Source organism: Palaemon carinicauda, chromosome 14, assembly GCF_036898095.1.
Source record: "Palaemon carinicauda isolate YSFRI2023 chromosome 14, ASM3689809v2, whole genome shotgun sequence".
Classification (NCBI taxonomy): Eukaryota; Metazoa; Arthropoda; class Malacostraca; order Decapoda; family Palaemonidae; genus Palaemon; species Palaemon carinicauda.
Window position 1 is genome coordinate 7,594,172 of NC_090738.1, and position 25,655 is coordinate 7,619,826.

The 25,655-nt window shown below is 42.8% G+C and overlaps 1 protein-coding gene across 2 annotated transcripts in view; it reads right to left on the minus strand.

Annotated features, from left to right (window-relative positions):
* The window catches only part of Cog3 (conserved oligomeric Golgi complex subunit 3), a 152,086-nt gene that overhangs the window by 56,731 nt on the left and 69,700 nt on the right, over nt 1–25,655 (minus strand). For both annotated transcript variants that reach the window (XM_068386773.1, XM_068386774.1), the window contains exon 3: nt 16,227–16,388. In XM_068386773.1, the coding sequence (XP_068242874.1) occupies nt 16,227–16,388 (162 nt within the window). The remainder of the gene's footprint in view (nt 1–16,226; nt 16,389–25,655) is intronic.

Below are 25,655 nucleotides of genomic sequence, written 5' to 3' on the forward strand. Positions count from 1 at the left end.
TGTAAGGAAGAAATCCATGTTAATTAAATATTAGGTAGAATTTATCTATAGTACTTATAAACAATTTCAACAAGGCTATAAGCAAATAAAACACTATTTTGATTTATATCAGTAGATTCCTGGAATGATAAGACACAGACTACAATGAAATAACAATGTAATTCACATGTACAGAAAGGATATGTTGAGAAACAGTCTTAGAACACAGTATCCACCATATTGTTTACACAAAATCCCAGAAATTAATAAAAGCCCACACTATCATGAATTAAAAACATACTAGAAACAATATCTTATATATTTGATCAAAGGTCCAAACTGAAATATTAAAGCTATATATTTCTTGTAAAAAAGCAAGATTGTTATACTGGTCAATTCTTTGTTGGTCTTTTCAAGTAAAGGGGTAATAGCTTTTATTAAAGTGGTACATTGTACTTCGTACTATACTAAAAATAATTAAATTGATGAAAACTAAATAAAAGAATTTCCCCCTCCTATTAATTACCCTAGTTAATAGCATAACTATTTAGTGAGGGCAAATATATACTCCAATAATAAAAAGCATAACCACTATTCCAATATTAATAACAAAAGTGTTTAAAAATCAAAAATTTTAAATAATTTTTATTTTTCCTAACATACTTACCGAGAACTACTTTTCTTGGAGTCACTTGTGAATCCCTCAATCTCGACCAAGGTTTTTCCCACCGTTACCCCCTTTACTCCGCTCTACATAGGCTTACCCCCGCCACCAGAGAATGCGCCCTGAGGGCAGGATTAGGGTAGGTCACTGCTTCTCTGGGTCAGCGTCCTCATTAAGTTCGTCGCTTAGCCCAACTTGGCAATGGAAGGATGGCACTCGGGGACGGAAGGGAGGGCCATTACCCGAAAAGTAGTTCTCGGTAAGTATGTTAGGAAAAATAAAAATTATTTAAAATTTTTGATTTGTTCCAACACAAATACTTACCAAGAACTACTTTTCTTGGAGACTTATACTTTAGGAGGCGGGAGTGCTATTCTGACACTTGACTCGGCACATAGTGCCTAGAGGGCTATGGAATGCGGGGCCTATCAGAGTGCGGAGTGAGGGTAACTGCGGAACCTTACGCTATTATCTAAGACTCACCTCTTAAAATTTCTTCTGGCGATTTTCTCCTGATGTAGTCGCGAAGAATTTGTTCACCGTTGGGGACAGCTTCTGGCCTACCGCTACACAGCTTGGAGGGCGGCAATGACTGTCCCAATGGAGAACCCGTCCAAGGATTTTCTTGAATAATCCTTGAGGTAGTGGGCAGTAAAGGTCGACTGGTGCGACCAAGTGCCTGCCTGCAGGATCTGCCCCACCGCCATGTTTCTCTCAAAGGCCAAGGAGGTGCTCAGACCCCTGATGTCATGGGGGCGGGGAGTGCCTGGCACTGCCATTCTATCCTCTTCATAGGTTCTAGCGATGACTTGTCTCAGCCAGAAGGAAATGGTGTTCTTGGAAACTTCTATTAACTTTCCTATTAACACCTGTGGAAACGAAGAGGTTCTTGGTACCTGGTCGGAGATGAGCTGTCCTTTCCAGGTACTTTCTGAGCATCCGTACTGGGCATAACTTCAAGTCTTCCGTAATGCCCGTCTTGGGAATGGCCGGAATTGAGAAACCTTCAAACCTCGGGTCCCAGACTGCTGGGTTCTGAGTCTTCGCCACAAAGGAGGGCACGAACCTGAAGGACACTTCTTTCCACCCTTTGGAGTGCGAAACGTCGTAAGACAGACCATGGATCTCGCCCACTCTCTTAGCCGAAGCTAAGGCTAGCAAGAAGACGGTCTTGAGGGTGAGGTCTTTGTCCCCGATATCTTTCAGGGGTTCAAAGGGAGGAAGACTTAGCATCTTCAAGACCTTGGCTAGGTCACACCTGGGCACTCTCCTAGCTTGAGGGGGGCAGGACTGCTCGAAACTCCTAATCAGCATCGCTATGTGTCTCGAGGTCCCCATGTCGATGCCTTTCAGGAGGAAGACTTGGCCTAAGGCGGCTCGAACTCCTTTAATGGCTGGGATTGACCTTCCCACTTTATCTCTAAGATACACCAGAAACTCAGCTATGTCCGGGACCGAAGCTTTAAGAGGTCTAATGTGTTTCTCCGAGCACCACTTCGTGAAGGAGGCCCACTTCGTCTGGTATACCGCGGTAGAGGATTTCCTCAGGTATAGGGACATTCTCTTAGCTGTGGCGGAGGAGTACCCCTCCTTCTTCAAGAGCCGCTCGATAGTCTCCAGGCGTGAAGGCGAAGAGAGAGAGGGTTGTCGTGGAGCCTGAGGAAGTGCGGTTGGTGCAGGAGGTCTGACCTGGCGGGCAGAGGCCAAGGCGGTTGGCTCGCTAGGTCTTTTAGGTCCGCGAACCACTCTCTCTCCGGCCACCAGGGCGCTACCAAAGTCATCCTTAGGTTTCGGGAGGCCCTTACTCTGTTGAGTACCTGCCTTATCAACGTGAAGGGGGGAAAAGCGTACACGTCCAGGTTGTCCCACTTGTGCTGGAAGGCGTCTTCTAGGGCTGCCTTTTGGTCTGGGACCGGGGAGCAATAGACCGGTAGTTGGGCGTTGAGCTTTGTTGCAAAGAGGTCCATCACCGGGGAGCCCCAGCGTTGAATGATGAGTCTGGCTACTTCTGGGTGTAGAGACCACTCTGTCCCCACTATTTGACCCATTCTGCCGAGGCCGTCGGCTAGCACGTTTTTCTTCCCGGGGATGAACCTTGCTAGCAGCACCACTTGCTGCTCGTCCGCCCAATGTAGGATGCTTATGGCGAGGTCGCACAGTTCTTTCGATCTCATGCCCCCTTGCTTCTTTATGTAGGGCACTACCGTGGCGTTGTCGCACATTAACGCCACGGTGTTTCCCTTTAGCCGACTTGCAAAGTGAAGACATGCCTTCTGGACTGCTCTTAGTTCTAGGACATTGATGTGGAGACGCTTTTCGCTCTCCGACCAGGTACCGCTTGCTGTCTCTTCCAGAAGGTGGGCCCCCCACCCTTGGTTGGAGGCATCTGTGAACAGGAGGTACTCGGGGGGACTGGACCCGAGGGGCATCCCCTCGAGGGAGTTCGACTGGCAGTGCCACCATTCTAGGGAGGTTCTCGTGTCTGGAAGGATTGGAATTAACGCCTTCTGAGAGCCTGTCTGGGACCAGAGGCTCTTGAGGTTCCATTGAATGGGTCTGAGCCTCATCCTCCCTTGGGGAACCAGTTTCTCCAATGAGACCAGGTGACCTATCAGTCTCTGCCAGTCTCTCGCCCTCCTGGAATGTTCTGACAGGAACGGCTGAATGATGTGCTTGAGGTTCCGTATCCTGTCTTCCGAGGGGAAAACCTTCCCCTGCACGGTATCCTCCGAGGGGAAAACCTTCCCCTGCACGGTATCCAACGTCATCCCCAAGTATCCCATTCTGTTGGATGGTGTTAAGTTCGACTTTTCCAGATTGATTACGATTCCCAGATTCCTGCAGAACTGGAGGAGGTTTCTCCCTTGCTCCTCCAAGAAGGCCTTTGAGTTGGAAAGGAGCAACCAGTCGTCTAGGTATCTGATGAGACGGATACCCCGTTCGTGAGCCCACACTGAGACTGTCGCGAAGACCCTCGTGAACACTTGAGGGGCCGTCGACAGACCGAAGCAAAGGGTCTAGAACTGCAGGATCTGGGAACCCCATTTTACCCGGAGGAACTTCCGACTCGACGGGTGGACAGGGACCTGGAAGTATGCGTCCTTGAGGTCGACCGTCATCATGTAATCTTTCTCCCTCAAGGACATCAGGACGGATTTTGGGGTGTCCATCTTGAAGTCCGTCTTCTTGACGAACTTGTTGAGGGCCGACAGGTCTATCACGGGTCTCCACCACCCCGTTGCTTTCTCTACCAGGAACAGGCGGCTGTAGAAGCCTGGGCCTGGGAGAAGGACCTCTTCCATGGCCCCCTTCTCCAACATGGAGGAAATCTCCTCTGGAAGGGTGGCCCTTTTCATCGGGTCCCTGGGGGCCAACCATTCTGTCTGGCTGGCTGGAATAAGAGGGGGGTGGGTCCGCTATGAAGGGGAGCCTGTAGCCTTCCTTCAGGACGGACACCGTCCAAGGATCCGCTCCTTGTGCTTTCTATGCTTGCCAATGCGGTCTGAGGCATCCCCCAACCCGAGGCTTGGGCGGGAGTAGGGGGCCTCTCCCTCTACCTTCTCCTAGAGGGGCGGCCTGATCTGCCTCTCTTAAAGGCGGAGTAACCCGACCTGAAGGAGCTGGAAGAAGCTGGTGCTCCTCTGCGGGAGGGCTGAGGAGTTGTTGTCCAGGAGGAGGAAGGGGCGTCCCTCCTCGAAGTGTTGGGGGCGGCCTGAGGAGTCACGGCGCTATCTGAGGCGGCCTTCTAGATGACGCCTGTCTGGGGACGTTGGCCTCTTTCTTCTTGGACACTTTCTCCATTAGGTTTTCCAGCTCTTTTAATGGGAACAGAGACTCACCCCACAAGGGTAGGCTACGAACAGCTCGGGCCTCTCTGTCTGGGATCATCCTCGACACCTTAGCTAGTACCGTGTCTCGTTTCCTTAGTACCCAGTTGGCCGTCGGGGCGAGCGCCTGGTACGCTAGAAACTTCAGAGTTTTCCCCCCGGAGGTGAGAAGGTCCGCCAGGAGGTTCTGCTGCTCAGGATCTTTGGGGTCGATGGAGGCTTGCACGTTTACTAAAGTGGAGGCCCACCAGTCCAGCCATGAGGAGACGTTAACCAGGTCCCGCGACATCTCCTCCATCATGGCGGCTTCCGTAGGAGAGAAGGAAACCGGGGCTGACGAGGCCCTTTCGTCTGAGCCGCCTTGTCCTAGGATGTCCAAGGCCGGGTCCACTCTACAGGGGCCTGGGCGCCGCCCTTCTGGAATGTATACTTTCCCTTGTGCTTTGAGGCCCTGGAGCAGTTTCGAGGCACTCTGGGACTTGGGGGCTTCCGCATTGCTGGCCACCAAGTTGTCTATGTACTCTTGCCCTAGTACTAGGTCTGGGGCAAGAGGCAGGGCCAGGGAGGACTTCGGAAGGGCGTCTTGATGTGTAATTCTCAGGAGGCTTGATCTCCAGGAATTCCCATTAGGCGCCGAGGGTTCTGTAATCCCATGGTGCCTCCTGATGAGGCCCACCACTCTTCTGTATGCGGAGTCCTCCGACGGGGGAGCTTCTCCTCCGTCAGCCGAGGCCTCGGCCTGGAGTAGGGGCGCCGGGTTGCTGGTTCGGCAGACCGGTCGTCCCGCCCTTGGGTCCAGGGGGGCCGACCTGTAACCGTAGGGAGCTCCGTAAGAGGGTGGATCTCGCTGCAAGGTGGGTACCACCGGCTCAGGGAGGGCCCTCGGTTGCCCGAAGGCTCTGGAAGCGGAAGTCACGGTCCCGGTGGGCTGACCTGACAACGGGAACCGTTCCTTCTTACTCGATGACCGCACCAGCTGGGCTGGTTCGGTCAGGCTGCCTGCAAAGAAGCGCGTTTCCCCCCGCTGGGCGGGGTGAACCGGAGGCCTCGAGGACTTATGCTTCTGTGAGAGGTCTTTCCTGCGTGCCAGGTCGCGCGGTTCTAGGCTGTGCGTAGAGAGCGGCAGCCTAGACGCACGTTCACTGGAACGAGGGTCTGGTGAATGGAGCCTCTTGGACTCTCCTGAAGGTACGTAGACCCAGGCGCCACCGGGAGAGACATTTCTCCTACACTTACGGGAATGGGAGCAGGAGCGCTTCTTGCTAGGCCGCGACCTTGACCTAGAACGGGAATGATCGCTCTCGGACAGCTCCCTTCTCCTGCGTCGTTTCCCCCTGACTTCTTCCTCGGAGGATGAGTCTACCTCTGACGAGTCCGACGGCGCCACGTTCCTCGCGTAACGGCTGCCAGCGTGATCCGCGGGGGAATTTCCTCGCCGCCGGGCGTCCGAGATTGAATGCTGGAGGAAGTCCTCGGGAACCGCCGTGGAGATCGTCGGCACAGAGTCTAATCTATCCATGCCAGGGGGCCAGGGGTCCAGGGTCACGTCCATTCTTAGCGGTGACCTCCCTGGCGTCTTCGGCAACTTCCACCCGAAGGCATCGCTACTCGGGCGGCGAACTCTAGTTTGGCTGTCCCCTGGCGGGGGAGAGCCCGACGCACCGGCCCACGAGGGCGGAGGAGGCTCTGAAACAACAACACTGCCCCATACGGGGTCTTCAGAGGACGCGTGGCCCCCCACCACAAGGCCTGATTCACCCGAAGCACTACCGGACCCTTCGTTAGCCCTAGAGGGGCCCGCCCTTGGTTCTTCCCTCGCACTGGGTTCCCTGGGAAGAACGCCTTAACTTTCTACAACACTGGAGGCTTCTTGCCCTCTCCTCTGCGAAGGAGACGGAGAAGCCGAGGCTTCGTCGGACCGATCACTGGCCAACGGTAACGAAGAAACGACACTAATCTTCCTGGGGGAACGCTTAGAAGATTTCTTCTTTTTGGTACCGTAGCGTACCCACTGGATATCATCCCAACTTACGCACTCCGGACACGTGTCCGCGGAGGAGCAAACTTTCCCCCTACACGTGGAACAAAGGGAGTGAGGGTCTACCTCTGGCTTTGAGAGGAAAGCCCCACACGACTTTCTGGCTCTAGGCCCAGGGCAACGGCGCACATGCTCCATCGTTCGCACACGAATGGCACAACACTAGTGAGCTATACGTACACTGGGGATATACACAGGGAGAACGCACTGTAACACTTGCGAATAACGCACTACGCAAAAACACAAGTCCCCACGCTGGAAACACGTGGAACACAAACGCGCCAAAGGATCGAGAGAGACGAGAGTGAGCTGTGTACTGCTCACGACCAAGGAACTTAATGAGAACGCTGACCCAGAGAAGCAGTGACCTGCCCTAATCCTGCCCTCAGGGCGCATTCTCTGGCGGCGAGGGTAAGCCTATGTAGAGCGGAGTAAGGGGGGTAACGGCGGGAAAAACCTTGGTCGAGATTGAGGGATTCACAAGTGACTCCAAGAAAAGTAGTTCTCGGTAAGTATTTGTGTTGGAACAACTGACAATACACCAGTTTTGGATAGTTTAATAAAGTATACAATTACTTCTATGAACCTCCCATCATGTTCATATTGCTTCTCTCTTGAAGCTAGCTTATATCCCTGTTTACATCTAACACCTCAAAAAATTCCTGTTTCCTTTCCTTTCAATAGACTTAAGGGGGCCAGCCGGTATCCTAATATATGGGGGTATAGGAAGAAAAACACAAAAATCATGAAAAAATTTGCCGAACTTCGTATGGCAATGGAGAATACGTACACGAAATATTTTGTCAAAATTCCTCTTACTTCATAGTTACAGGGTAATTGGTAAAAGGGATATCTGGTGTTCCACAGGGTAGTGTTCTTGGCCCATTACTTTTCATACTATATACAAGACATGTGGTTTGGCCTAGAAAACAAATTTGTTGCATATGGAGATGATGCTACTCTCTGTGCATCAATTCCATCTCCTGAATATAGATCTTGGGCTGAAGAATCCCTTAATAGAGATCTAGCTATAATTAGTGCATGGTGCAAATTATGAGGTATGAAGATGAATCCTAACAAAACTCAAAGTATGATTGTACGTAGGTCAAGGACAGTGGCTCCTTAACATCCGGATCTCAGCATTGATAAAGTTTCTTTTATTTCATATGACTTAAAAGTTTAGGTGATTCTTGACAGCAAATTCACTTTTGAGAAACACATTAGGTCTGTGCCTTCTTCAATTGCACAAAAAAATGGCTTATTGAGAAAGTCTTTTAAGATTTTTGATTATCAATTTATTCTGAGGAAGAGTTTTAATTCTTTCATTCTACCCTGTTTCGAGTATGTTCTCCAGTCTGGTCTTCAGCTGCTGATTCTTCTCTTAATTTGTTGGACAGAAACTTACAGTCAATTAAATTTCTTGTTCCTGATCTAGATATAAATCTTTGGTATCGCCGTTCAATTAGTTCATTAAGCATGTTACATAAGATTTATCATAATACTGCCCATTGTTTACATTCAGATCTTCCCGGACAGTTCCATCCTGTTCGTAATACTAGGCAGGCAGTTAATTCTAATAGTTAGGGCTTCTCCATCATAAGGCTCAATACTACACAGTATTCTAGAAGTTTTATTCCAGTTGTGAGCAAGTTGTGGAATGATCTTCCTAATTGGGTAGTTGAATCAGTAGAACTTCAAAAGTTCAAAGTTACTGCAAATGTTTTCAAGTTGAACATGCTGACATAAGCCTTTTTATATTTTATATGTGACATATCTGTTTTGATGTAGTTACTGTTTTTAGAATAATCTATTTTCAATTTTTTCTCATAGTTTATTTATTTCCTTTCCTCACTGGGCTATTTTTCCCTGTTGGAGGCCTTGGGCATATAGCATCTTGCTTTTCCAACTAGGGTTGTTGCTTGGCTGCTAATAATAATAATAATAATAATAATAATAATAATAATAATAATAATAATAATAATAATAATAATAATAACAATAATAATAATAATAAACCAAAAACGTTGTTCCCTACATGAAAATGCAGTATTTCTTGTTATCATAAATTTTGATAATTATTACATTTTAATATAAAACAAATTGTGAGCAATTGTATATGTATAGATTCTATGAGTCACAAGACGATGTATTACAGTATAATTACACCCTCCAGCCTTCAGTCGTAGCACAAACCTCATAGAGAATACACGTTTGAGTTTGACCTCTGACATTCACTCGTTTCTACGTCTGTTTCTATCGGTTTTGGCAAGAATTACATCATGCCTAAGGGGGAAAGACAATTTCAACATCTCACTAACATAAGGAAGAAGAAAATTCACTCTAGTAAGAGTTCAGGGGGAGGTAATATTGGCAAAATTAGCAGAATTAGTGAAGGACAAAGATGATGATGGAGTGACCATCTCGCCTATAGAAGCAGGATATTGAGAAAACGGATCTTCATTTATGATTAAATTATGATAAATAACTTTGTTTTAATTTATTAATATCCAAAAAGGAACATAAAATTCATAATAATCATGATCTATTAATACTGTCTTTGTAAAAATACAAAGAAAAACTTTGAATACCAGTATCTCAAAACTATACTTATTGACCTTCAAATTCTATCTTCTTCCTTAGTTTTAAAGATATAGCATGGAAATTTGGTATATATCTTAGAAAGACATTCTAAAACAATCAAATGTTGCATTTTTTCCATCTTTTGTTTCAGTTTTTTCTAGATTTTTTTCCTTGATTTTTAGGGTTTATTCTTTATAATGAAAAAATTCATATCTTGCAAAAAAAATTACTTAAAAAAAACTCTTCATTTGATTGGAGGTCTACATCAGGTTTATACAGGGTAGTAATACCAGGTCCTAATATTAATTAACAAGTTAGGAGATAGAATTTGAAACATTTATTTTCAGGATAAATGCCATTTTTTTAAGGACAGGACTATGACATTTATACCACTTAATAAGGTGACTTGGGACCTCTCCAACCTGCATAGTGTTTTGCCTCTGACCTTCGGTTTTGCGACACCAGGGCGAATTATCCTGAAAATTAGTGTTTTTCAAATTCTATCTTCTCCCTTGATAATTAATATCAAGACCTGGGATTATTACCCTACATAGACCTGATGTAGACCTTCAATAAAATGAATTTTTTTTTTTTTTAGAAGTAATTTTTTTCCTAGATATGATTTTTTTTATTATGGTAAAAAAATAAACCCTAAAAATCGGAGAAAAAATTAAGAAAAAAAATTGCAAAAAAAAGGGCAACATTTGATTGTTTTGTGATGTCTTCCTAAGTTATATACCAAATTTCAATGGTATATCTTCAAAACTAAGGGAGAAGATCAAATTTGAAGGTCAATAAGTATAGATTTGAAATACAGTACTGGTGTTAGAAGTTTTTCTTTGTATTTCTACAAGGACAATATTAAAAAATCCTGATTATGATGAATTCTATGTTCCTTTTTGGATATTAAAAAACGAAAACAAAGTTATTTATCATAATCTAATCATAAATGAAGATCCTTTTGATCAATATCATGCTTCTTTTGGCTCCTGTCAGGCAAGGCGGCCGCTCCTCCATCCACACTACTCTCTCTCTCTCTGCGTCACTACCGACATTAACCACTTCTGAACTCTTATAAGAGTGAATTTTCTTCTTCCTTATGTTAGCAGGATGTTGAAATTGACTTTTCCTCTTTGAAATGATAAAATTCTTGCCGAAAACGAGAAAAAAAAAACATAAAAATTAGTGAATGTCAGATAGTGTAAAAAAAAACGTAAAAATTAGTGAATGTCAGATAGTGTTCAAAGTGTTTCTTTGTATTTTTACAAAGACAATATTAATAAATCCTGATTATTATGAATTTGATGTTCCTTTTTGGATATTGATATATGAAAAAGTTATTTATCATAATTTAATCATAAATGAAGATCCTTTTGAAAACATTTTGCTTCTTTTGGCTCCTGTTAGGCAAGGCAGCCGCTCCTCCATCCACATCTCTCCCTCTCTCTCTGCGTCTCTACCGATATTACCCATTAATGAACTCAAAATAGACTGAATTTTCTTCTTCCTTATGTTAGCAAGATGTTGAAATTGTCTTTTCCTCTTTGAAATGGTAAAATTCTTGCCAAAAACGAGAAAAACAATTTAGAAAATGAGTGAATGTCAGAGGTCAAACTCAGACATGTATTCTCTATGAGGTTTGAGGTAGGACTGGAGGGCGAAGGGTGTAATCAATTGAGTAATACATCACCTTGTGAAACATTGTTCACAATTTCTTTTACATTAAAATGTAATAATTAACAAAATTTACAATAACAAGAAATACTGCATTTTGTTGTAGGGAACAATGTTTTTGGTTTATTGAGTTACTTTTACTAATCACCCTGTGACTATGAAAGTAAGAGGAATTTTGACAAAATATTTCATATAGGCATTCTCCATGGCCATACGAAGCTCAGAGAATTTTTTCAAGATTTTGTGTTTTTTTTCCTATACCCCCATATATTGGCATTCCGGTCGGGCCCTTAAACACATGTTTTCCTAGTTAAAATTTAGTTTCTACATATTATTATCATTATTATTATTATTATTATTATTACAAGCTAAGCTATAATCTTACTAGGAAAAGTAAGATGCTATAAGCCCAAGGGCTCCAACAAGGAAAAATAGTGCATTAGTGAAAGGAAACCCCATTGAGGAAAGGAAACATATGAATAAACTACAAAAGAAGTAATGAAAAATTAAGATATAACAAATTTGAAAGTAATTTGTATTTTTCTAACTATAGAAACCTGTAGCTATCTATAGGGATTATACTTTTGGCAAAGTTGGAAGACTAGCCATGAGACTTTAAAGCAAGGTATATAACTACCCACCCAACAGTTGTCAGGGGGGGGGTGTAACCCACTAACCTGCTCACTCACACACTAATGTTGTCGCAACACTTTTGATTGCAGGCAGGATTTCTCCGGGGACAGGTGATGACAGGCTAATTTGCATACTGTAAATAGCTACAGGTTTGTATCATTAGGAAAAATACAAATTACAGTGATACCTCTGGATACGAAAGTTTCTGTTTACGAAAAATTCAGGGTACGAAAAGCGATACGAAGATTTTTATGCCCCAGTATACGAAAAAAATTTCAGGATACGAAAAGATTACGAGATCCCAACTCGTCGCTGAGAGTAATTTTAAAAAGCGCACGCCGCCAGACTTTGAACTTGGGTAAACTCACTCACAGCCTCCCGCTCACCCATTGGTTATCTCCCTACTCAGATGCTAGCTGCCGCCATAAGATCCTGCTTTCCTATTGGTCAGCAACTATCCCACCTTGCTTACGCATGGGCGTTCATCTCTCTCTCTCTCTCTTTTCGTTCCGACTGCGGTATCGTTAACATTGACTTCGTGTGCTTTCGCTTGTTTGACGTAGTGTTAAATACATTCGTACGCCACGTGTTATCGTTATTAAACATTCTTTACTGTGCACTGTACTGTATTAGTGTTTACTACATAGTATATAACGTACATAGTGTATTATTGAGCTTAATACTGTAGCCATGGGTCCCAAGAATGTTGCTGAAGGAAAGAAGAAGACAATGCTCTCAATGGAGACGAAACTCGAAATCGTGAAAAAGTACGAGTCTGGCATGTGTTTAAGTGTGATTGCCACGGAGTATGGCCGGAATCCGTCTACGATAGGCACCATCCTGAAGCAGAAGGTGGCCATCAAAGCAGCGACACCTTTTATGGGCGTCACTGTTTTCTCCAACAAGAGAACCCACGTGCATGACGAGATGGAGAGGCTGCTTCTTGTGTGGATCAAAGACAGAGAGATCTCAGGAGACACCATCACCGAGACTACAATTTGCCAGAAGGCCTCCGCCATTTTCGGTGATCTCGTGCGTTCTCAGGCCGAAGAAGTGGCAGGAGAAGGAACATCCCAGCAAGAACCCCCAGAGTTCAAGGCTTCTCGGGGGTGGTTCGAGAAATTCAAGGGAAGGACTGGTATTCATTGAGTGGTACGGCATGGGAAGGCTGCCAGCTCAGACACGAAGGCCGCCGAAGCCTTCGTTAAAACGTTTGATGAGTTGACTCTGCAGGAAGGCTACAGTTTGCAGCAAGTTTTCAATTGCGACGAAACTGGGTTTTTCTGGAAGAAAATGCCTCGTCGAACGTTCATCATGGCGAAGGAGAAGAGGCTACCCGGACATAAGCCTATGAAGGACAGGCTTACCCTTGCTTTTTGCGCAAACGCCAGTGGGGACTGTAAGATAAAGCCCCTGCTGGTGTACCATTCTGAAACTCCCCGAGCCTTCAAAGCCCACAAAGTTATCAAGGAAAACCTTCCTGTGATGTGGAGGGCGAATGCTAAAGCCTGGGTAACGAGGCAACTTTTCATTGATTGGGTGAATGTCTGCTTCGGTCCGACTGTCCGAAAATACTTGGAAGAAAAGCGCCTCCCTATGAAATGTCTGCTGGTATTGGACAATGCTCTAGCTCACCCTCCTGGCCTCGAGGAACATCTTTTGGCCGAATATTCCTTCATAAAGATCCTGTATCTACCGCCTAACACCACCCTCTCCTCCAGCCCATGGACCAGCAAGTTATTTCTAATTTCAAAAAATTGTACACGAAGCATCTCTTCCGGAGATGTTTCCAAGTCACAGTAAGTACAAACCTCACTCTGCGGGAATTCTGGAAAGATCATTTTAACATTGTGATATGCCTCAGACTTATCGATCTCGTTTGGCAGGAAGTTTCGAGGCGTACCCTGAACTCCTGTTGGAGAAAGCTGTGGCTTGATGTTGTCTCTGCACGAGACTTTGAGGGTTTCGGGAAGCCTGGAGGCGAAGCCGAGATCGTTGACGATCCTGAACCCATTCAGCAGTCTGAGGTGGCTGACACCGTACATCTTGGTACGTCCATGGGGCTGGAAGTTAGTGCCGAAGATATAGATGAACTTATCAAGGAGTACCACGAGGAGTTGATGACGGATGACCTGAAGGAGTTGGAGACGATGCAAGTGAGTGTTGCTCAAGAGCAGTTCTCTAGCGGTGATGAGGAGGATGTTAGACCTTTGAAAACCGCAGATATTAAGGAAATTCTCGCCTGTTTCCATAAAATGGCAGACTACGTCGAAAAGGAACATCCAGACAAAGTTTATACCAACCGTGCGCTTCAACACTGCAATGACGTTTGCCTAACGCATTTTAGAAATGTGCTGAAAAGTAGGCAGAAACAAGCTTCCATGGATAGTTTCTTATTAAAGAGGCCAGCAGTATTAGTAGGCCAAGACGAAGGTGAAAGTGAAGAAAAGAAACAGAAAAGAGGAAGTGATGAAGAAGTTTAAGGTGAAAGTAAAGAAAAGAAACAGAAAAAAGAGAGTGATAAAGAAGTAGCAGAAATTTAGCAAATGTAAAAAATGTAGTTAAAAAAAAGCAAAAAAAAAAAATTCAATTTTAAGTTTTATGTTATCGTTAAATGTTAAAGTAATTTTATAGTTTTCCATACATAATGTTAAGTGTTAGTGTGTTAAGTGTGTAAATTATTGTACGTAGTCTGTCACTTGTTACGTTTTCTGCCTTATGCCATCCTCCTCTGCCGCAACTTCGTTATCAGACATCGTCTCAATCAAAAGGTAAGTTTCAACTTTTTTGTTAATTAACTGTATCTTTTTTTTCAGGGTATCAACCCTTAATTTAGGTGTACAGGTAACAATACACCTTCACTGATCCAAATGCTTTACATACAGTAACGTAACTTTTATACAGTAGTAAAGAAAACGGACCATTTTCTTAGGGCTTGGAGGGGATAACTAGGCTATAGCTACATTATTGAATAATCTCATGGTGGTTTCTGGAATAGATTAAGTAGGCTGTTTTTAACGGTTGGGTTAATTATTGAATGATAGAAATGGCTGCATTGCAAGTTTATTACTACAGTTTAGCGTGTTTATGAAAGAAAAGGTGTCTTTTCGTAAGGCTTGGAACGGATTAGGCTATTTACATGTAAAACGCGACTCGGTATACGAAAAAATCAGCATACGAAACCGTATTCAGAACGGATTACTTTCGTATGCTGAGGCATCACTGTATCTATATTTATTTCAGTTAATAAAGGAATTCAGATTCGCTGAAATTACTTTCTTAATTACATTTAATTGTCTTTCAACCCGTTGATGCTGTTAAAAATCATATGTACTCTAAACACATTTTTGTTTCAGAAATAGAGAGAGGACTTTTTAAAAAGAGCTAGTTAATGCTATCTTAGTTTTCTTTGCTTCACTTACTTTCTTTCTTTCTGTTCATCACGCTGGCCCTTCTCACAAATGATCGTTTCAGTGATCGCATCGCCAACAATCTCTTTGCTCTTTATCCCTATCAACAAAAGGCGTTCCATCTCTTCCAGGGTATTGCTACGACGTTTTGAAATAATGGTGATCCCCTTCGATGGTTTGACTGCTTTAATGGCTGCCTTCTGCTTGCTGATCGTCGAGATTGTAGACATATTCCGTTCATATTATTTAGCCAGATCACTCACATGCACACTGCTCTCATGTTTTTCTATAATTTCTTACTTCAATTCTAATGAAAGAATTGCCTTCTTCCTTTTCTCACCACTAATAACACCTGTACTGAAACTTAGCTTCTAAGGCACCATGATTATAAGTAAAATAAAAAAGGAAACGTGAGAAAAGGAAGATAATAAACACTGTTAATAACAGACCGAACAGAGGACAACCACATGATACACACTTGTCCATTCGACGTGCTGCCATCTACCGGCGTAAACAAGATCTACATCAGATGTTGGAGCATGACTTTGGGTGTCGAGACAAAAATTTGATCGAATTTTACTTCGGATGTTGGAACACTCATATGTAAAGACAATAGTATGTAGAGGTTCCACTGTACAACATTTAGTTTTAGAAAGTGAACATTTATCTGGTGGTTGGGAACGAATTAATCTAGTTTACATTATGTCTTATGGGAAAAATTATTTCGGTTTTCAAACAAATCAGTTCTCGCCCACAATTCCTGAATGAATTATGGTCGAGAACCGAGGTATTATTGTATAGAAGAAAACATAACTTAAAAAGACAAAGATTAAGGGCAGTCCAAAAAATGGGCGAGGAGGAAGAGTTGCAACAACCGCTCTCCTTCCGAGACAAGAGTGGCAACAACCGCTCTCCTTCCAAGCCAAAAGTAAAGTGAAGTACAGTCACAGGTTTGTGAGAGTAGTTAACTACCCACCCTAATCCCCCGCTAACTAGCGGGATGGATAGTTAACCGTCGCTAAAATTTAATGGCTCGTCCCTTCAACTTCGCCGAAGTAATACCTCTACAAATAGCATAGGTTTGTATTCAAGTTAAGGAACAAATCAGCATTTAAACAGCTTCGAGAAAGAAGCAATATAAACATGAAGGGGGTTTCATTGGAATAATTACAAAAACCAAGGCCTTTGAAGCACCCATCACTTGCAAAAATATACAAATAAATGTACTGCATGTTCAAAATTAAAGTGTATTGTACTGTATATGTTGCATATATATTCTTTTTGTATGGAATCTAAATACAGTAATCTTTATATATTATAATTATTCTATTTATGCCTTGATGGCTTAGTAAATATAAAAAAGCACAACATTGCACTTATAATTATGTAATTCCTTTATTGTGTATGATGCAAAAATATACCTGTGAAGATAGATGGTGCAGATTATCCAGTGCTTGGTCTAACTGAGAGAGGAGTGTGCGGCATTCAGATCGATGACTATCTAACTGGTTGATGTAATCTTTATATGGACCATCTTGCTCCTCACACATTTCCTCTTCCACATTTGCAAACCAAGTTAGAAACTGGAAAAAAACAGAAAGTTAAATAAGAGAAATTCTTTTATGTCAAATTATCAAGTTAACATGCCTTTCATACTCATAAATTTGGATAATGAGGTACGCAAGTCTTTATCTTAGAGGGGAAAAATCTGTACTTTATTGTAAAAAGCAATACATTACAAGAATTAAAATTGTATCAACCTATAGCTACTTTATACAAGTTTTTTGTAACAAAGTGAAGAGATGAAATATATAACACTATAAGGGGGAAAATTATTGTACCAACAGCTTAGTTATGCATGACAGAAAGGCACGTTCCCGGCCCTAGAGTTTATAACTTGATACATGTGTACTCTGTTAGTATTATCTCTAAAGAATTGCTTCTTCTCCAGAAAGTAGGTTTCATTGACACTTACCTATAACATTTTTCAATTTTCCAATTTCTTTCCCTTCAATAAAGGGATTTTGACAAAGGAAAAATCTATTTCTGGGCTCAACCTGTGTCGCTCCGTGAAATGCTCCTTATAGCACCATTTCTAAGGTATAAATACTGCTAAATATACCAGAGAAAAAAGTTGCACGGAATGCCAGGAATATACACAGCTAGCTCATCCTTATAGGGTGTCAATAAAGTAACTGGGGTGTGTTAAAACCACTATCATAGGTCCCTTACCAATTAGTCTTCTCCTTTCTCAACATCCCCCGTTACTACGAGGTACCATTCTACATCCGACTACTGCCCGCTACTACAGCTACTGCCCCCTCCCCCACCACCACTACCACTACCCACGCTTCTCCCATCATTCCTTTTTCTTAGCACCGTGATAGTCTACAAGCGTTCTGTGTTCGTTAGCCTTTTTTCCTGTATTGTGAAGATGTCTGACCTTTTGGAGACTCCTACTCCCAAATTAAGTATTGAAATTATCTGTTTTGAGAATTCGAGGTAGCGACACATGTAAAATTAAAAATATTGTTAATTTCAGTCTCAGCAGTATTTTATGATACTTTATCCTCGGCAGCCATTTTGGTGTCGCTACCTCCGAGAGCTTCATGCTTATTTACGACTTTCAATTAGTTCCTCATACTAATTGTAGTCTTGTTTATTTAGCTCTAGACATCTTATACAGTGATTAATTATGGTTATTTACATGCATCAAAACAAAGGAAAGGAACCTTCTAGTGATAAGAAGCCCAGAACTACCGTGCCGAATACTCTGTCTCTTCAGTTTTGAAGTCAAAATTATCCTTACTTCTTGATATGTACTATGAGTCAGTGGGGAGGGGACTAAGCATGTATATGAACATCAGGTGAGGATAGAAGAACAAAATTATATTATTAAAATTCTGTCTATTTTTATGAACCTCTACTGATGTTCATATTGCTGACTCCCTCACTATGTTGGAAACTGGGTGTAATTGAAGGAAAGGGGGATAATTTCAAATACAAATAATGCAACAAGGTTAAGGATTACTTGTCTAAATTACGTACTTCCAACAAACCAATTAAAAAATGGTTTGAAATACAGAACTCCAGATTGTTTACTCAAGAAATTTAAAATACCAGTTAGTTGACTGTCTCTAAATATTACTTTTGATCTAGCTGATACTTCTCAGATTCTAAAATGAGAAATTTAGAGTAATTTGTATTTTTCCTAACGATACAAACCTTGAGCTCTTTATTAGGGAATATACTTCCGACTATTATGCTTACACACACACACACACACACACTGGTGTTGTCTCATCACTTTGGATTGCAAGCAACACTTGCAAGGGGATAGGTGATGGCGTGCCAAATTTGTATAAAGAACTCAAGGTTTGTATCGTTAGGAAAAATACAAATTACTTTAAATTTGTCATTTGTTCCATCACTAAATATAAACCCTCTAGCTTTTTATCAGGGAAAACTCACCCCTAAGGAGGGTGGAAGTCCTGACCAACTGGCTGGTTTTTTACCAAGGGTTTCCCCGTGCTATGCACATGAAGAGGAACACCATGACACCTTGCTAAAACTCCGTGCAATAGCACGCTTTAGCAGCGTGAGCAATTTGTGTGATTCTAGCAATGTGACTTTTCCAGGTTAGAACTCTCAGAAATAGTAGGATTCTTTAAACAAACCATAGACGTTACCAAATTTCATCTCGCCTGGGGGAATGAAGATGTAATAAGCATATATTTATTTACCAAGTTACACAAGGGAAATGGTTATTACCGGCAGACAGAGGAGACCAGCTTGCAGAGTACTGCAGAGAGGGGACGATGAAAGAAAGAAAGAGCCAGTCATTCTTATCATTCACCCCAGACTTAATCCCAGGTAACCTCTGCCTCTACCATCTGCTTCTTGTCCATCAAGGAGCTTGAGGTGTTTAAACCACTTGTGCAGCCACCACAGGAACGATGGAGAACGTACCCACGTTCCTGAACAGTGAAAGTCTTTTGAAGCTTCCACACACCCATTTGAAGGACCTGCGCCAGACTAGTTTTTCTTAACCTGTTAAGCGTCACCCACATAATAATACATTCACCACGATCTACTCGGTACTGCCTTCAAAGGGATACAGGAATTACGTTCATGACTTTAAATACATGTTTGAAGTTGTCAGTCCCGTAATAATATGTTTACTCATATAGAAATTATAGGAACACCACTTGGTAACACTCAGCATATGTAAGCTGTAAATGGTAACTTATATGGTGTCTGACAACTATTTTCTGAAGCTCGCTTGACATCAGACAACTGGTACTGTCTGGTTTCCTGTCAGGCGCTTCAGGCGTTTATGCAGAGAGGGTAATTTGTTAGGCTTCTTTCACAATGAGCAGCCTAAATACGAGGCGTATTTCTTAAGATTAAATAAATGAAATACTAGATGAGGAGTCTAATAATGTTAGCAAAAGAATAATAATGCATAGATACATATTATTCTACATTCATATTATGTACCCTTTTTAAATAAAATAACATTACTGTATTTGGTTTTTATTCCATTATTTAATTAATATTCCTACATTTAACAATACAGCAAATACAAATTTTAAGCATAAAAATTAATATTAACTTTGAAAAACTATCATTAGTGAAATTACCGCTAACTGCAAAAACAAAAGCACGACGGTAAGTTAGCAGGGAGGTGGTCCAGGGGGGACGTTCAACAGGTTAACTGCTAGGGACGTACGTACTAATGCCCCTGACGTTGTGAGCTCTGGGTCTCCTTGTCTGCGGAGAAGGATCAGAATTCAAAGCCCGGTCTATGACCTTGCGATCCATGCTGAGATCATGCTCTTGGTGATCCTTCTCTTGACCTTATCTACATTTAACTATAAATACAAATTATAAGCATAAAAATTAATATTAACTTTGCTAACTGCAAAAAAAGCATGGCAGCAAGTTAGCAGCAAGGTGGTCTGGGGGGGGGGGCATAACAGGTTAACCACTAGGGACGCACCAATGCCCCTGACGACGTGAGCTCTAGATCTCCTTGTCTGCGGAGAAGGATCAGGATTCAAAGCCTGGTCTATGACCTTGCGAATCCATGCTGAGATCGTGTTCTTAGTGATCCTTCTCTTGACCTTCCCATACTGACGAAGAGTGCTATCACTTGGGGGTGAGCTCCTGCAGTTCTTTTGAGATAGAACCTCAAGGCCATTATTAGACAAAGTAGCAGTTGATCCAGGTCATCGGTTACACTACGAAGACTTAATTTGGAAGGGCCTGAATCTAGAATTCACTACTCCCAGATTTTGAGTATTTGCGATGAACTCAAGGACAAAGGCGAGCATTACCTCTACCCGTTCCCTTGAATTCAAGATGCCAAGGCCAAAGCAAGAAGGAAAACTGTCTTAAGGTCAGGTGAAGATCCGATGCCTGGCGTAATGCTTCGTAAGGAGCTCCTTTCAGAGATCAAAGGACACGAACCGTGTTCCATAGAGATGGTGTAACTTCCAACTAAGGACAGGTAAGCTCAAAACTCCATATGAGGAGAGACAATTCAAACAATAAGGAAATATTAACTCCTTTCCATCTAAAGGCGAGACTCAAAGCTTAGCGATAACCTTTCACAATCAAGACCGTGAGGAGCTTTTCCTCCCAAAGGTACAAAAGGAAATCCACTTTTACTGGAATAGTGGCATCAAGAGGAGAGACTCTCCTTCAACGACATCAACTACAGAAGACTGTTCACTTACCCTGGTACACAGCAGCTTAAGATTCCTGGAGGTATCCAGACATCTTCATAACATGTTGCAAAAAACCTCTCTGCATGAGGAGATGTTCACATGTGGCTGTCTGAGTAGAGTTTGATGTGGAGAGATTTCTCTCAAGCCTTCTGTCAGCAGCTGAAAAAAGTCGGGGAACAATTCCGCATGATGCCATAGCAAAGCAATGAGGGTCATAGCCAAGTTGGTAGACAATCTTGCCTTGTTGAGCACCCTTCTCATCAGGTATAACGGGGGAAAGGCATATACAGCACGTCAATGTTGTCCAACCATTGTTGGAATACATCTTGCTGAAGAGCCTTAGGATCCAGTACCGGGGTAAAATACAGTGGGAGCTTGTTGTTCAGCGACATTGCAAACAGGCCCACCATCAATGAACCCCAAAAGTCAGGACTTTGTTGACTACTAGATGATTTAAAAACCACTTGGAGCCTACTATCTGAGTTGCTCTTCTCAGATTGCCTGTGAGTACATTCTTCTTGCCTAGAATGAAGCAAGAAGATAGGGACACCAAGGTGTCTTCTGCCCATCTTAGCATCTCCACTGCTAGATGGCAAAGGTGCTAAGAAAAGGTATCGCCTCGCTTGTTTATGTAAGCCACTACTGTGGTGTTGTCACTCATCAACATCACAGAGTGACAGGAAAGGAACTGATGGAACTGTTGAAGGGCTAAAAAGACTGCTCTCATCTCTAGAAGGTTTATATACTGGGATTTTTGGACTCAGACCACAGCCCAGAGGCCATATGATGCAGCAGATGGTTCGCCCACCCTTCTTTTGATGCACCTGAAAAGAGCATTAATACTGGGGAGGAAAGAGAAGGTTGACTCCTCAGTGGAAGTTCTCGTCTGACACCCACCCTCTCAGATCCATCCTCTGCTCGGGTCCCAAAGGGACCAGCAAGTCCAGTAATTCCTCGTGTAGAACCCAACTGGACTTCAGCCCCCACTGAAGGGATCGTATTCGTAGACGTCTGTTGAATATCAGACGTTCCAGGGACGATAGGTGACCTATGAGATATAACCACTGCTGCGCTGGTAGTGTGTCTCATTGTAAGAAAGGACTTACTACCCTCTTCAGCCTCTGGATCCTGTCATCAGAACGGAAGACTTTCTGTAAGTTGGTGTCTATGATCATTCTGAGGTATACCCGTCTCTGTGAAGGTAGAAAAGGACTTCTTCAGATTTTCCACAATCCCCAGATCATGACAAAACTTGAGGAGTCTGTCTCTGTGTTGAAGAAGGGTAGCCACCGAGTCTGCTGGGATCAGCCAGTCATCCAGGTATCTCAATAGATGAATGCAGATCCTGTGGACCCTGGTTGACACTAGGGAGAAAACTCTTGTGAAAACCAAGCTGCTGTTAACAGGCCAAAGCACAGCACCTTAAACTGGTATCACTGATTGTCGAAGATGATCCTTAAGTACATCCATGATGACAAATGGACTTGGATCTGAAGTATAGTTGCCCCTCTTTTTACGAGTTCCCTGTACGCGATTTCACACGCGACACAGAACCGCAATACCTATTGTATAAAAAATCAAATATTTGCGATCACCTACCTCTCTCTACCCAGCTCGTTCCAGCTCTGGCGTTTCACTTAAATGTATCCAAACATAATGCATGTAAAATTCCCATTTTAGTATCGTATTTTCATATAAAACAGCGAATTATAATTTTTTCCATTGTTTATGTTTATGCTTTCAAAATATGAGAGAGAGAGAGAGAGAGAGAGAGAGAGAGAGAGAGAGAGAGAGAGAGAGAGAGAGAGAGAGAGTGTGTTTGTGTGTTACTGTACAAGGATTTTAGATTTGGATGTCTCAAAGACATTTTCAGCAGAGACTACATTTGGTCTCTGGTAGAGCGAGTTAGTTTAAGCATTTAGAGAGTTCTTATGATCTTGTCTACTTATTCTTGAATTTATTTACGTGTGACTGTTCACTACATCCGCTGGAAGTCTATTCCCATAATTTGCTATTTTGTATGCAAAGAAATGGCCACATTGAGTGAATCCAGGTCTAGGTAATACCTATGACATCTAGTTCCTCACTGGCTATCATTGCCCTGAAGTTTTCCATTTTGTTTCTAGTTGACTGAGCATTGAATTGTGCCACTCTAAGGAAATTATATATCTTTTTTTCTCTTCCTCTGTGGCTTTGCTAGTTTTCCTGATTTACTAGTATTTTAGTTTTATTTTTATCTGCATTACTTTATCCAAGTTTTCTGCCAAATTTCCTCAATCTGTTGTTGGAAGATTTTCTAAGTTTCAAGTTGCTCTTGGTCTAATGCCAAATTTCCTCTATTTGTTGTTAGAGGATTTTCTATGAGTCTCGTTTGTTCCTGATCTACTGTGTTTAAGTAATTGTACAGGCTGAGATTAAGTTGGTTTCAGTATACAGTGAGCCCTCGCTACTTCGCAGTTCGACCATCGCGGATTCACCACTTCGCGGGTTTTTTCATAACCCATATATATATACATATCGCGGATTTTCCGGAAATTTCGAAAATACCGCGATATCTGAAGACCCCAAATACGATATTTCGTTACCTGTAATTCCATTAATACTGTAATTAGTAATATCTGCTCTTACTGATTGTTCATTGCATTACATATGACATATAATTCAGCACAGAAAGAAATAAAACACGAAAAGAGAATGTGATCATACGATAATTCAGTACTGTATACAGTACGTAGTAAAATTAAATCGAACATGAAACGCAAATCAGATGCAGTCATACCATATTAGAATGGTGTAAGGCTGCTGATGGCTACTACTGTACTACAAATGTAATGGATGTGCATCTTTTCCATGAATCTTTTGTATGTATACGTACGTAGTACTGCATCCAATAATATTCTTTGTTGCAAAAATCACATCTTGAATAAGCGTACGAGAGAGAGAGAGAGAGAGAGAGAGAGAGAGAGAGAGAGAGAGAGAGAGAGAGAGAGAGAGAGAGAGAGAGAGACATATCCTACAACAAAACAAGCGTAAAATAGCGTACGTAAAGCTGTATTATTATTATTATTGTTGTTGTTATTAAAATTATTATTGTTATTATTATTATTATTATCATTATTATCATTATTATTATTATTATTATTATCATTATTTATCATTATTTATTATTATTATCAATATTACTGTACAGTATACGTAGGGTACCTTGTACTTTGAATTGGTAACCTACGTAGCATATAAGACGGGTTGTGATTGGTTCAAGCGCTGATAGATGACGAATCAGAACCCAAGTTTTGTTATCTAGCCTGTGATTGGTGTTTTGCCTGCATCTCCAACCCGCAGCATCTACGTATTCGCGGTCACTTTGTCTCCCGCCGTATCGCTGTGTAGATGTTGTTAAGTTATTGTGGACTTTAATCTGTGCTGTGCGTGACTGTTTTAAATTGAACTACCAGCCTTAGTAGAAGCTTGGGAGGCATTGTACAGTAGGGTTTAACAGAAAGTAAACCCTACTGTACAATGCCTTCCAAGCGTTCTGCTTCTAAGGCTGGTAGTGAGCCTAAACGCCACCGAAAGATGATGACGATTGCTGAGAAAGTGACGCTTCTCGATATGTTAAAAGACGGTAGAAGTTACGCGGCCGCAGCCCGCCATTTTGGAGTCAACGAATCCACCGTTCGCTATATCAAGAAGGACGAGGCGAACATTAGAAAGACGGCTACCATCACCTTTAGCAGATCAGCGAAGCGAGTCGTTACCACGCGTAATAAAACGATCGTACGCATGGAAGGTGCTTTAGCAGTGTGGATTGCCGACTGCCGGAAGAAGAACATAGCCTTGGATACGAACACCATCCGAACCAAGGCTTTGAGCTTGTATGAGAATTTTGCGGCAAAGGAACCTCAAGACGACGATGGCGACCATGCTGAAGAAGATGATGATGTAGATGAACCTCAACCAGGGACATCCACTGATTCCCAGCGTCAGAAACAACGTTTTTCCGCCAGCAAAGGATGGTTAGCGAAGTTTCAGAAACGCTTCGCCCTGAAAAGCGTTTCCCTGCATGGCGAGGCTGCTTCCGCTGACACTGCCGCTGCTGAAATTTACGTGAACCAGACGTTCAAGAATATTATCGCTGAAGGTGGATACAAGCCGGAACAAGTCTTTAATATGGACGAGACCGGCTTGTTTTGGAAGAGAATGCCGTCGCGAACTTTCCTGTTCAAAGAAGAAGCCAAAGCCTCTGGCTTTAAAGCATTCAAGGATCGCGTTACCCTCGTGATGTGTGGCAATGCTGCTGGATTTTTGCTAAAGCCGGGGCTTATTTACAAGTCGAAAAATCTTCGCGCTTTGAAAAATAAGAATAAGAATCTCCTTCCCGTGTACTGGATGCATAATCCAAAAGCATGGATTACGAAGATGCTGACCTCCAACTGGTTCCACCAGTGTTTTATCCCGCAAGTCAGTCAATATCTCTTAGAGAAGGGCTTGCCATTCAAGATCCTTCTCCTTATGGATAACGCTGGTGGACACGCAACTGACCTGTCGCGTGAGGGCGTTCAGGTTGAGTTCCTGCCACCCAAAACCACGTCATTAATTCAACCGATGGACCAGGGGGTTATCAGGGCGTTCAAGGCCCTCTACATGAAGAATACCTTGGCGGACCTCGTTGCGTGTGTGGATGCTGCCCAAGAAGATGAAGATGAAGATTTTAATTTGAAGGCGTACTGGCGGCAGTACACCATAGCCACGTGCCTGCAGAACATTCAGAAGGCACTGCAAGAAATGAAACCTGCAACCGTGAATGCGAGCTGGAAGAAGTTGTGGCCCCAGATTGTTTACAACGACGAGGGATTTACTCCGTCTGAAATCCAACACTCTGCAATACGCAAATCTGTGCAGTTGGCTACCATAATTGGAGGTGACGGGTTTGGCGACATGACAACTGAAGACGTCGACGAGTTGTTGGACTGCCATTCCCAGCCGCTAACTGACGCAGACCTAGAAGACCTGACGAAATCAGCCAGTGAAGAAGAGAGCGAAACACAGGAAGAGACCCAAGAAAATGTCGAAGAAACGGGCTTAACATTAGAACGGCTTGCCAAGGTCTGCAACCAT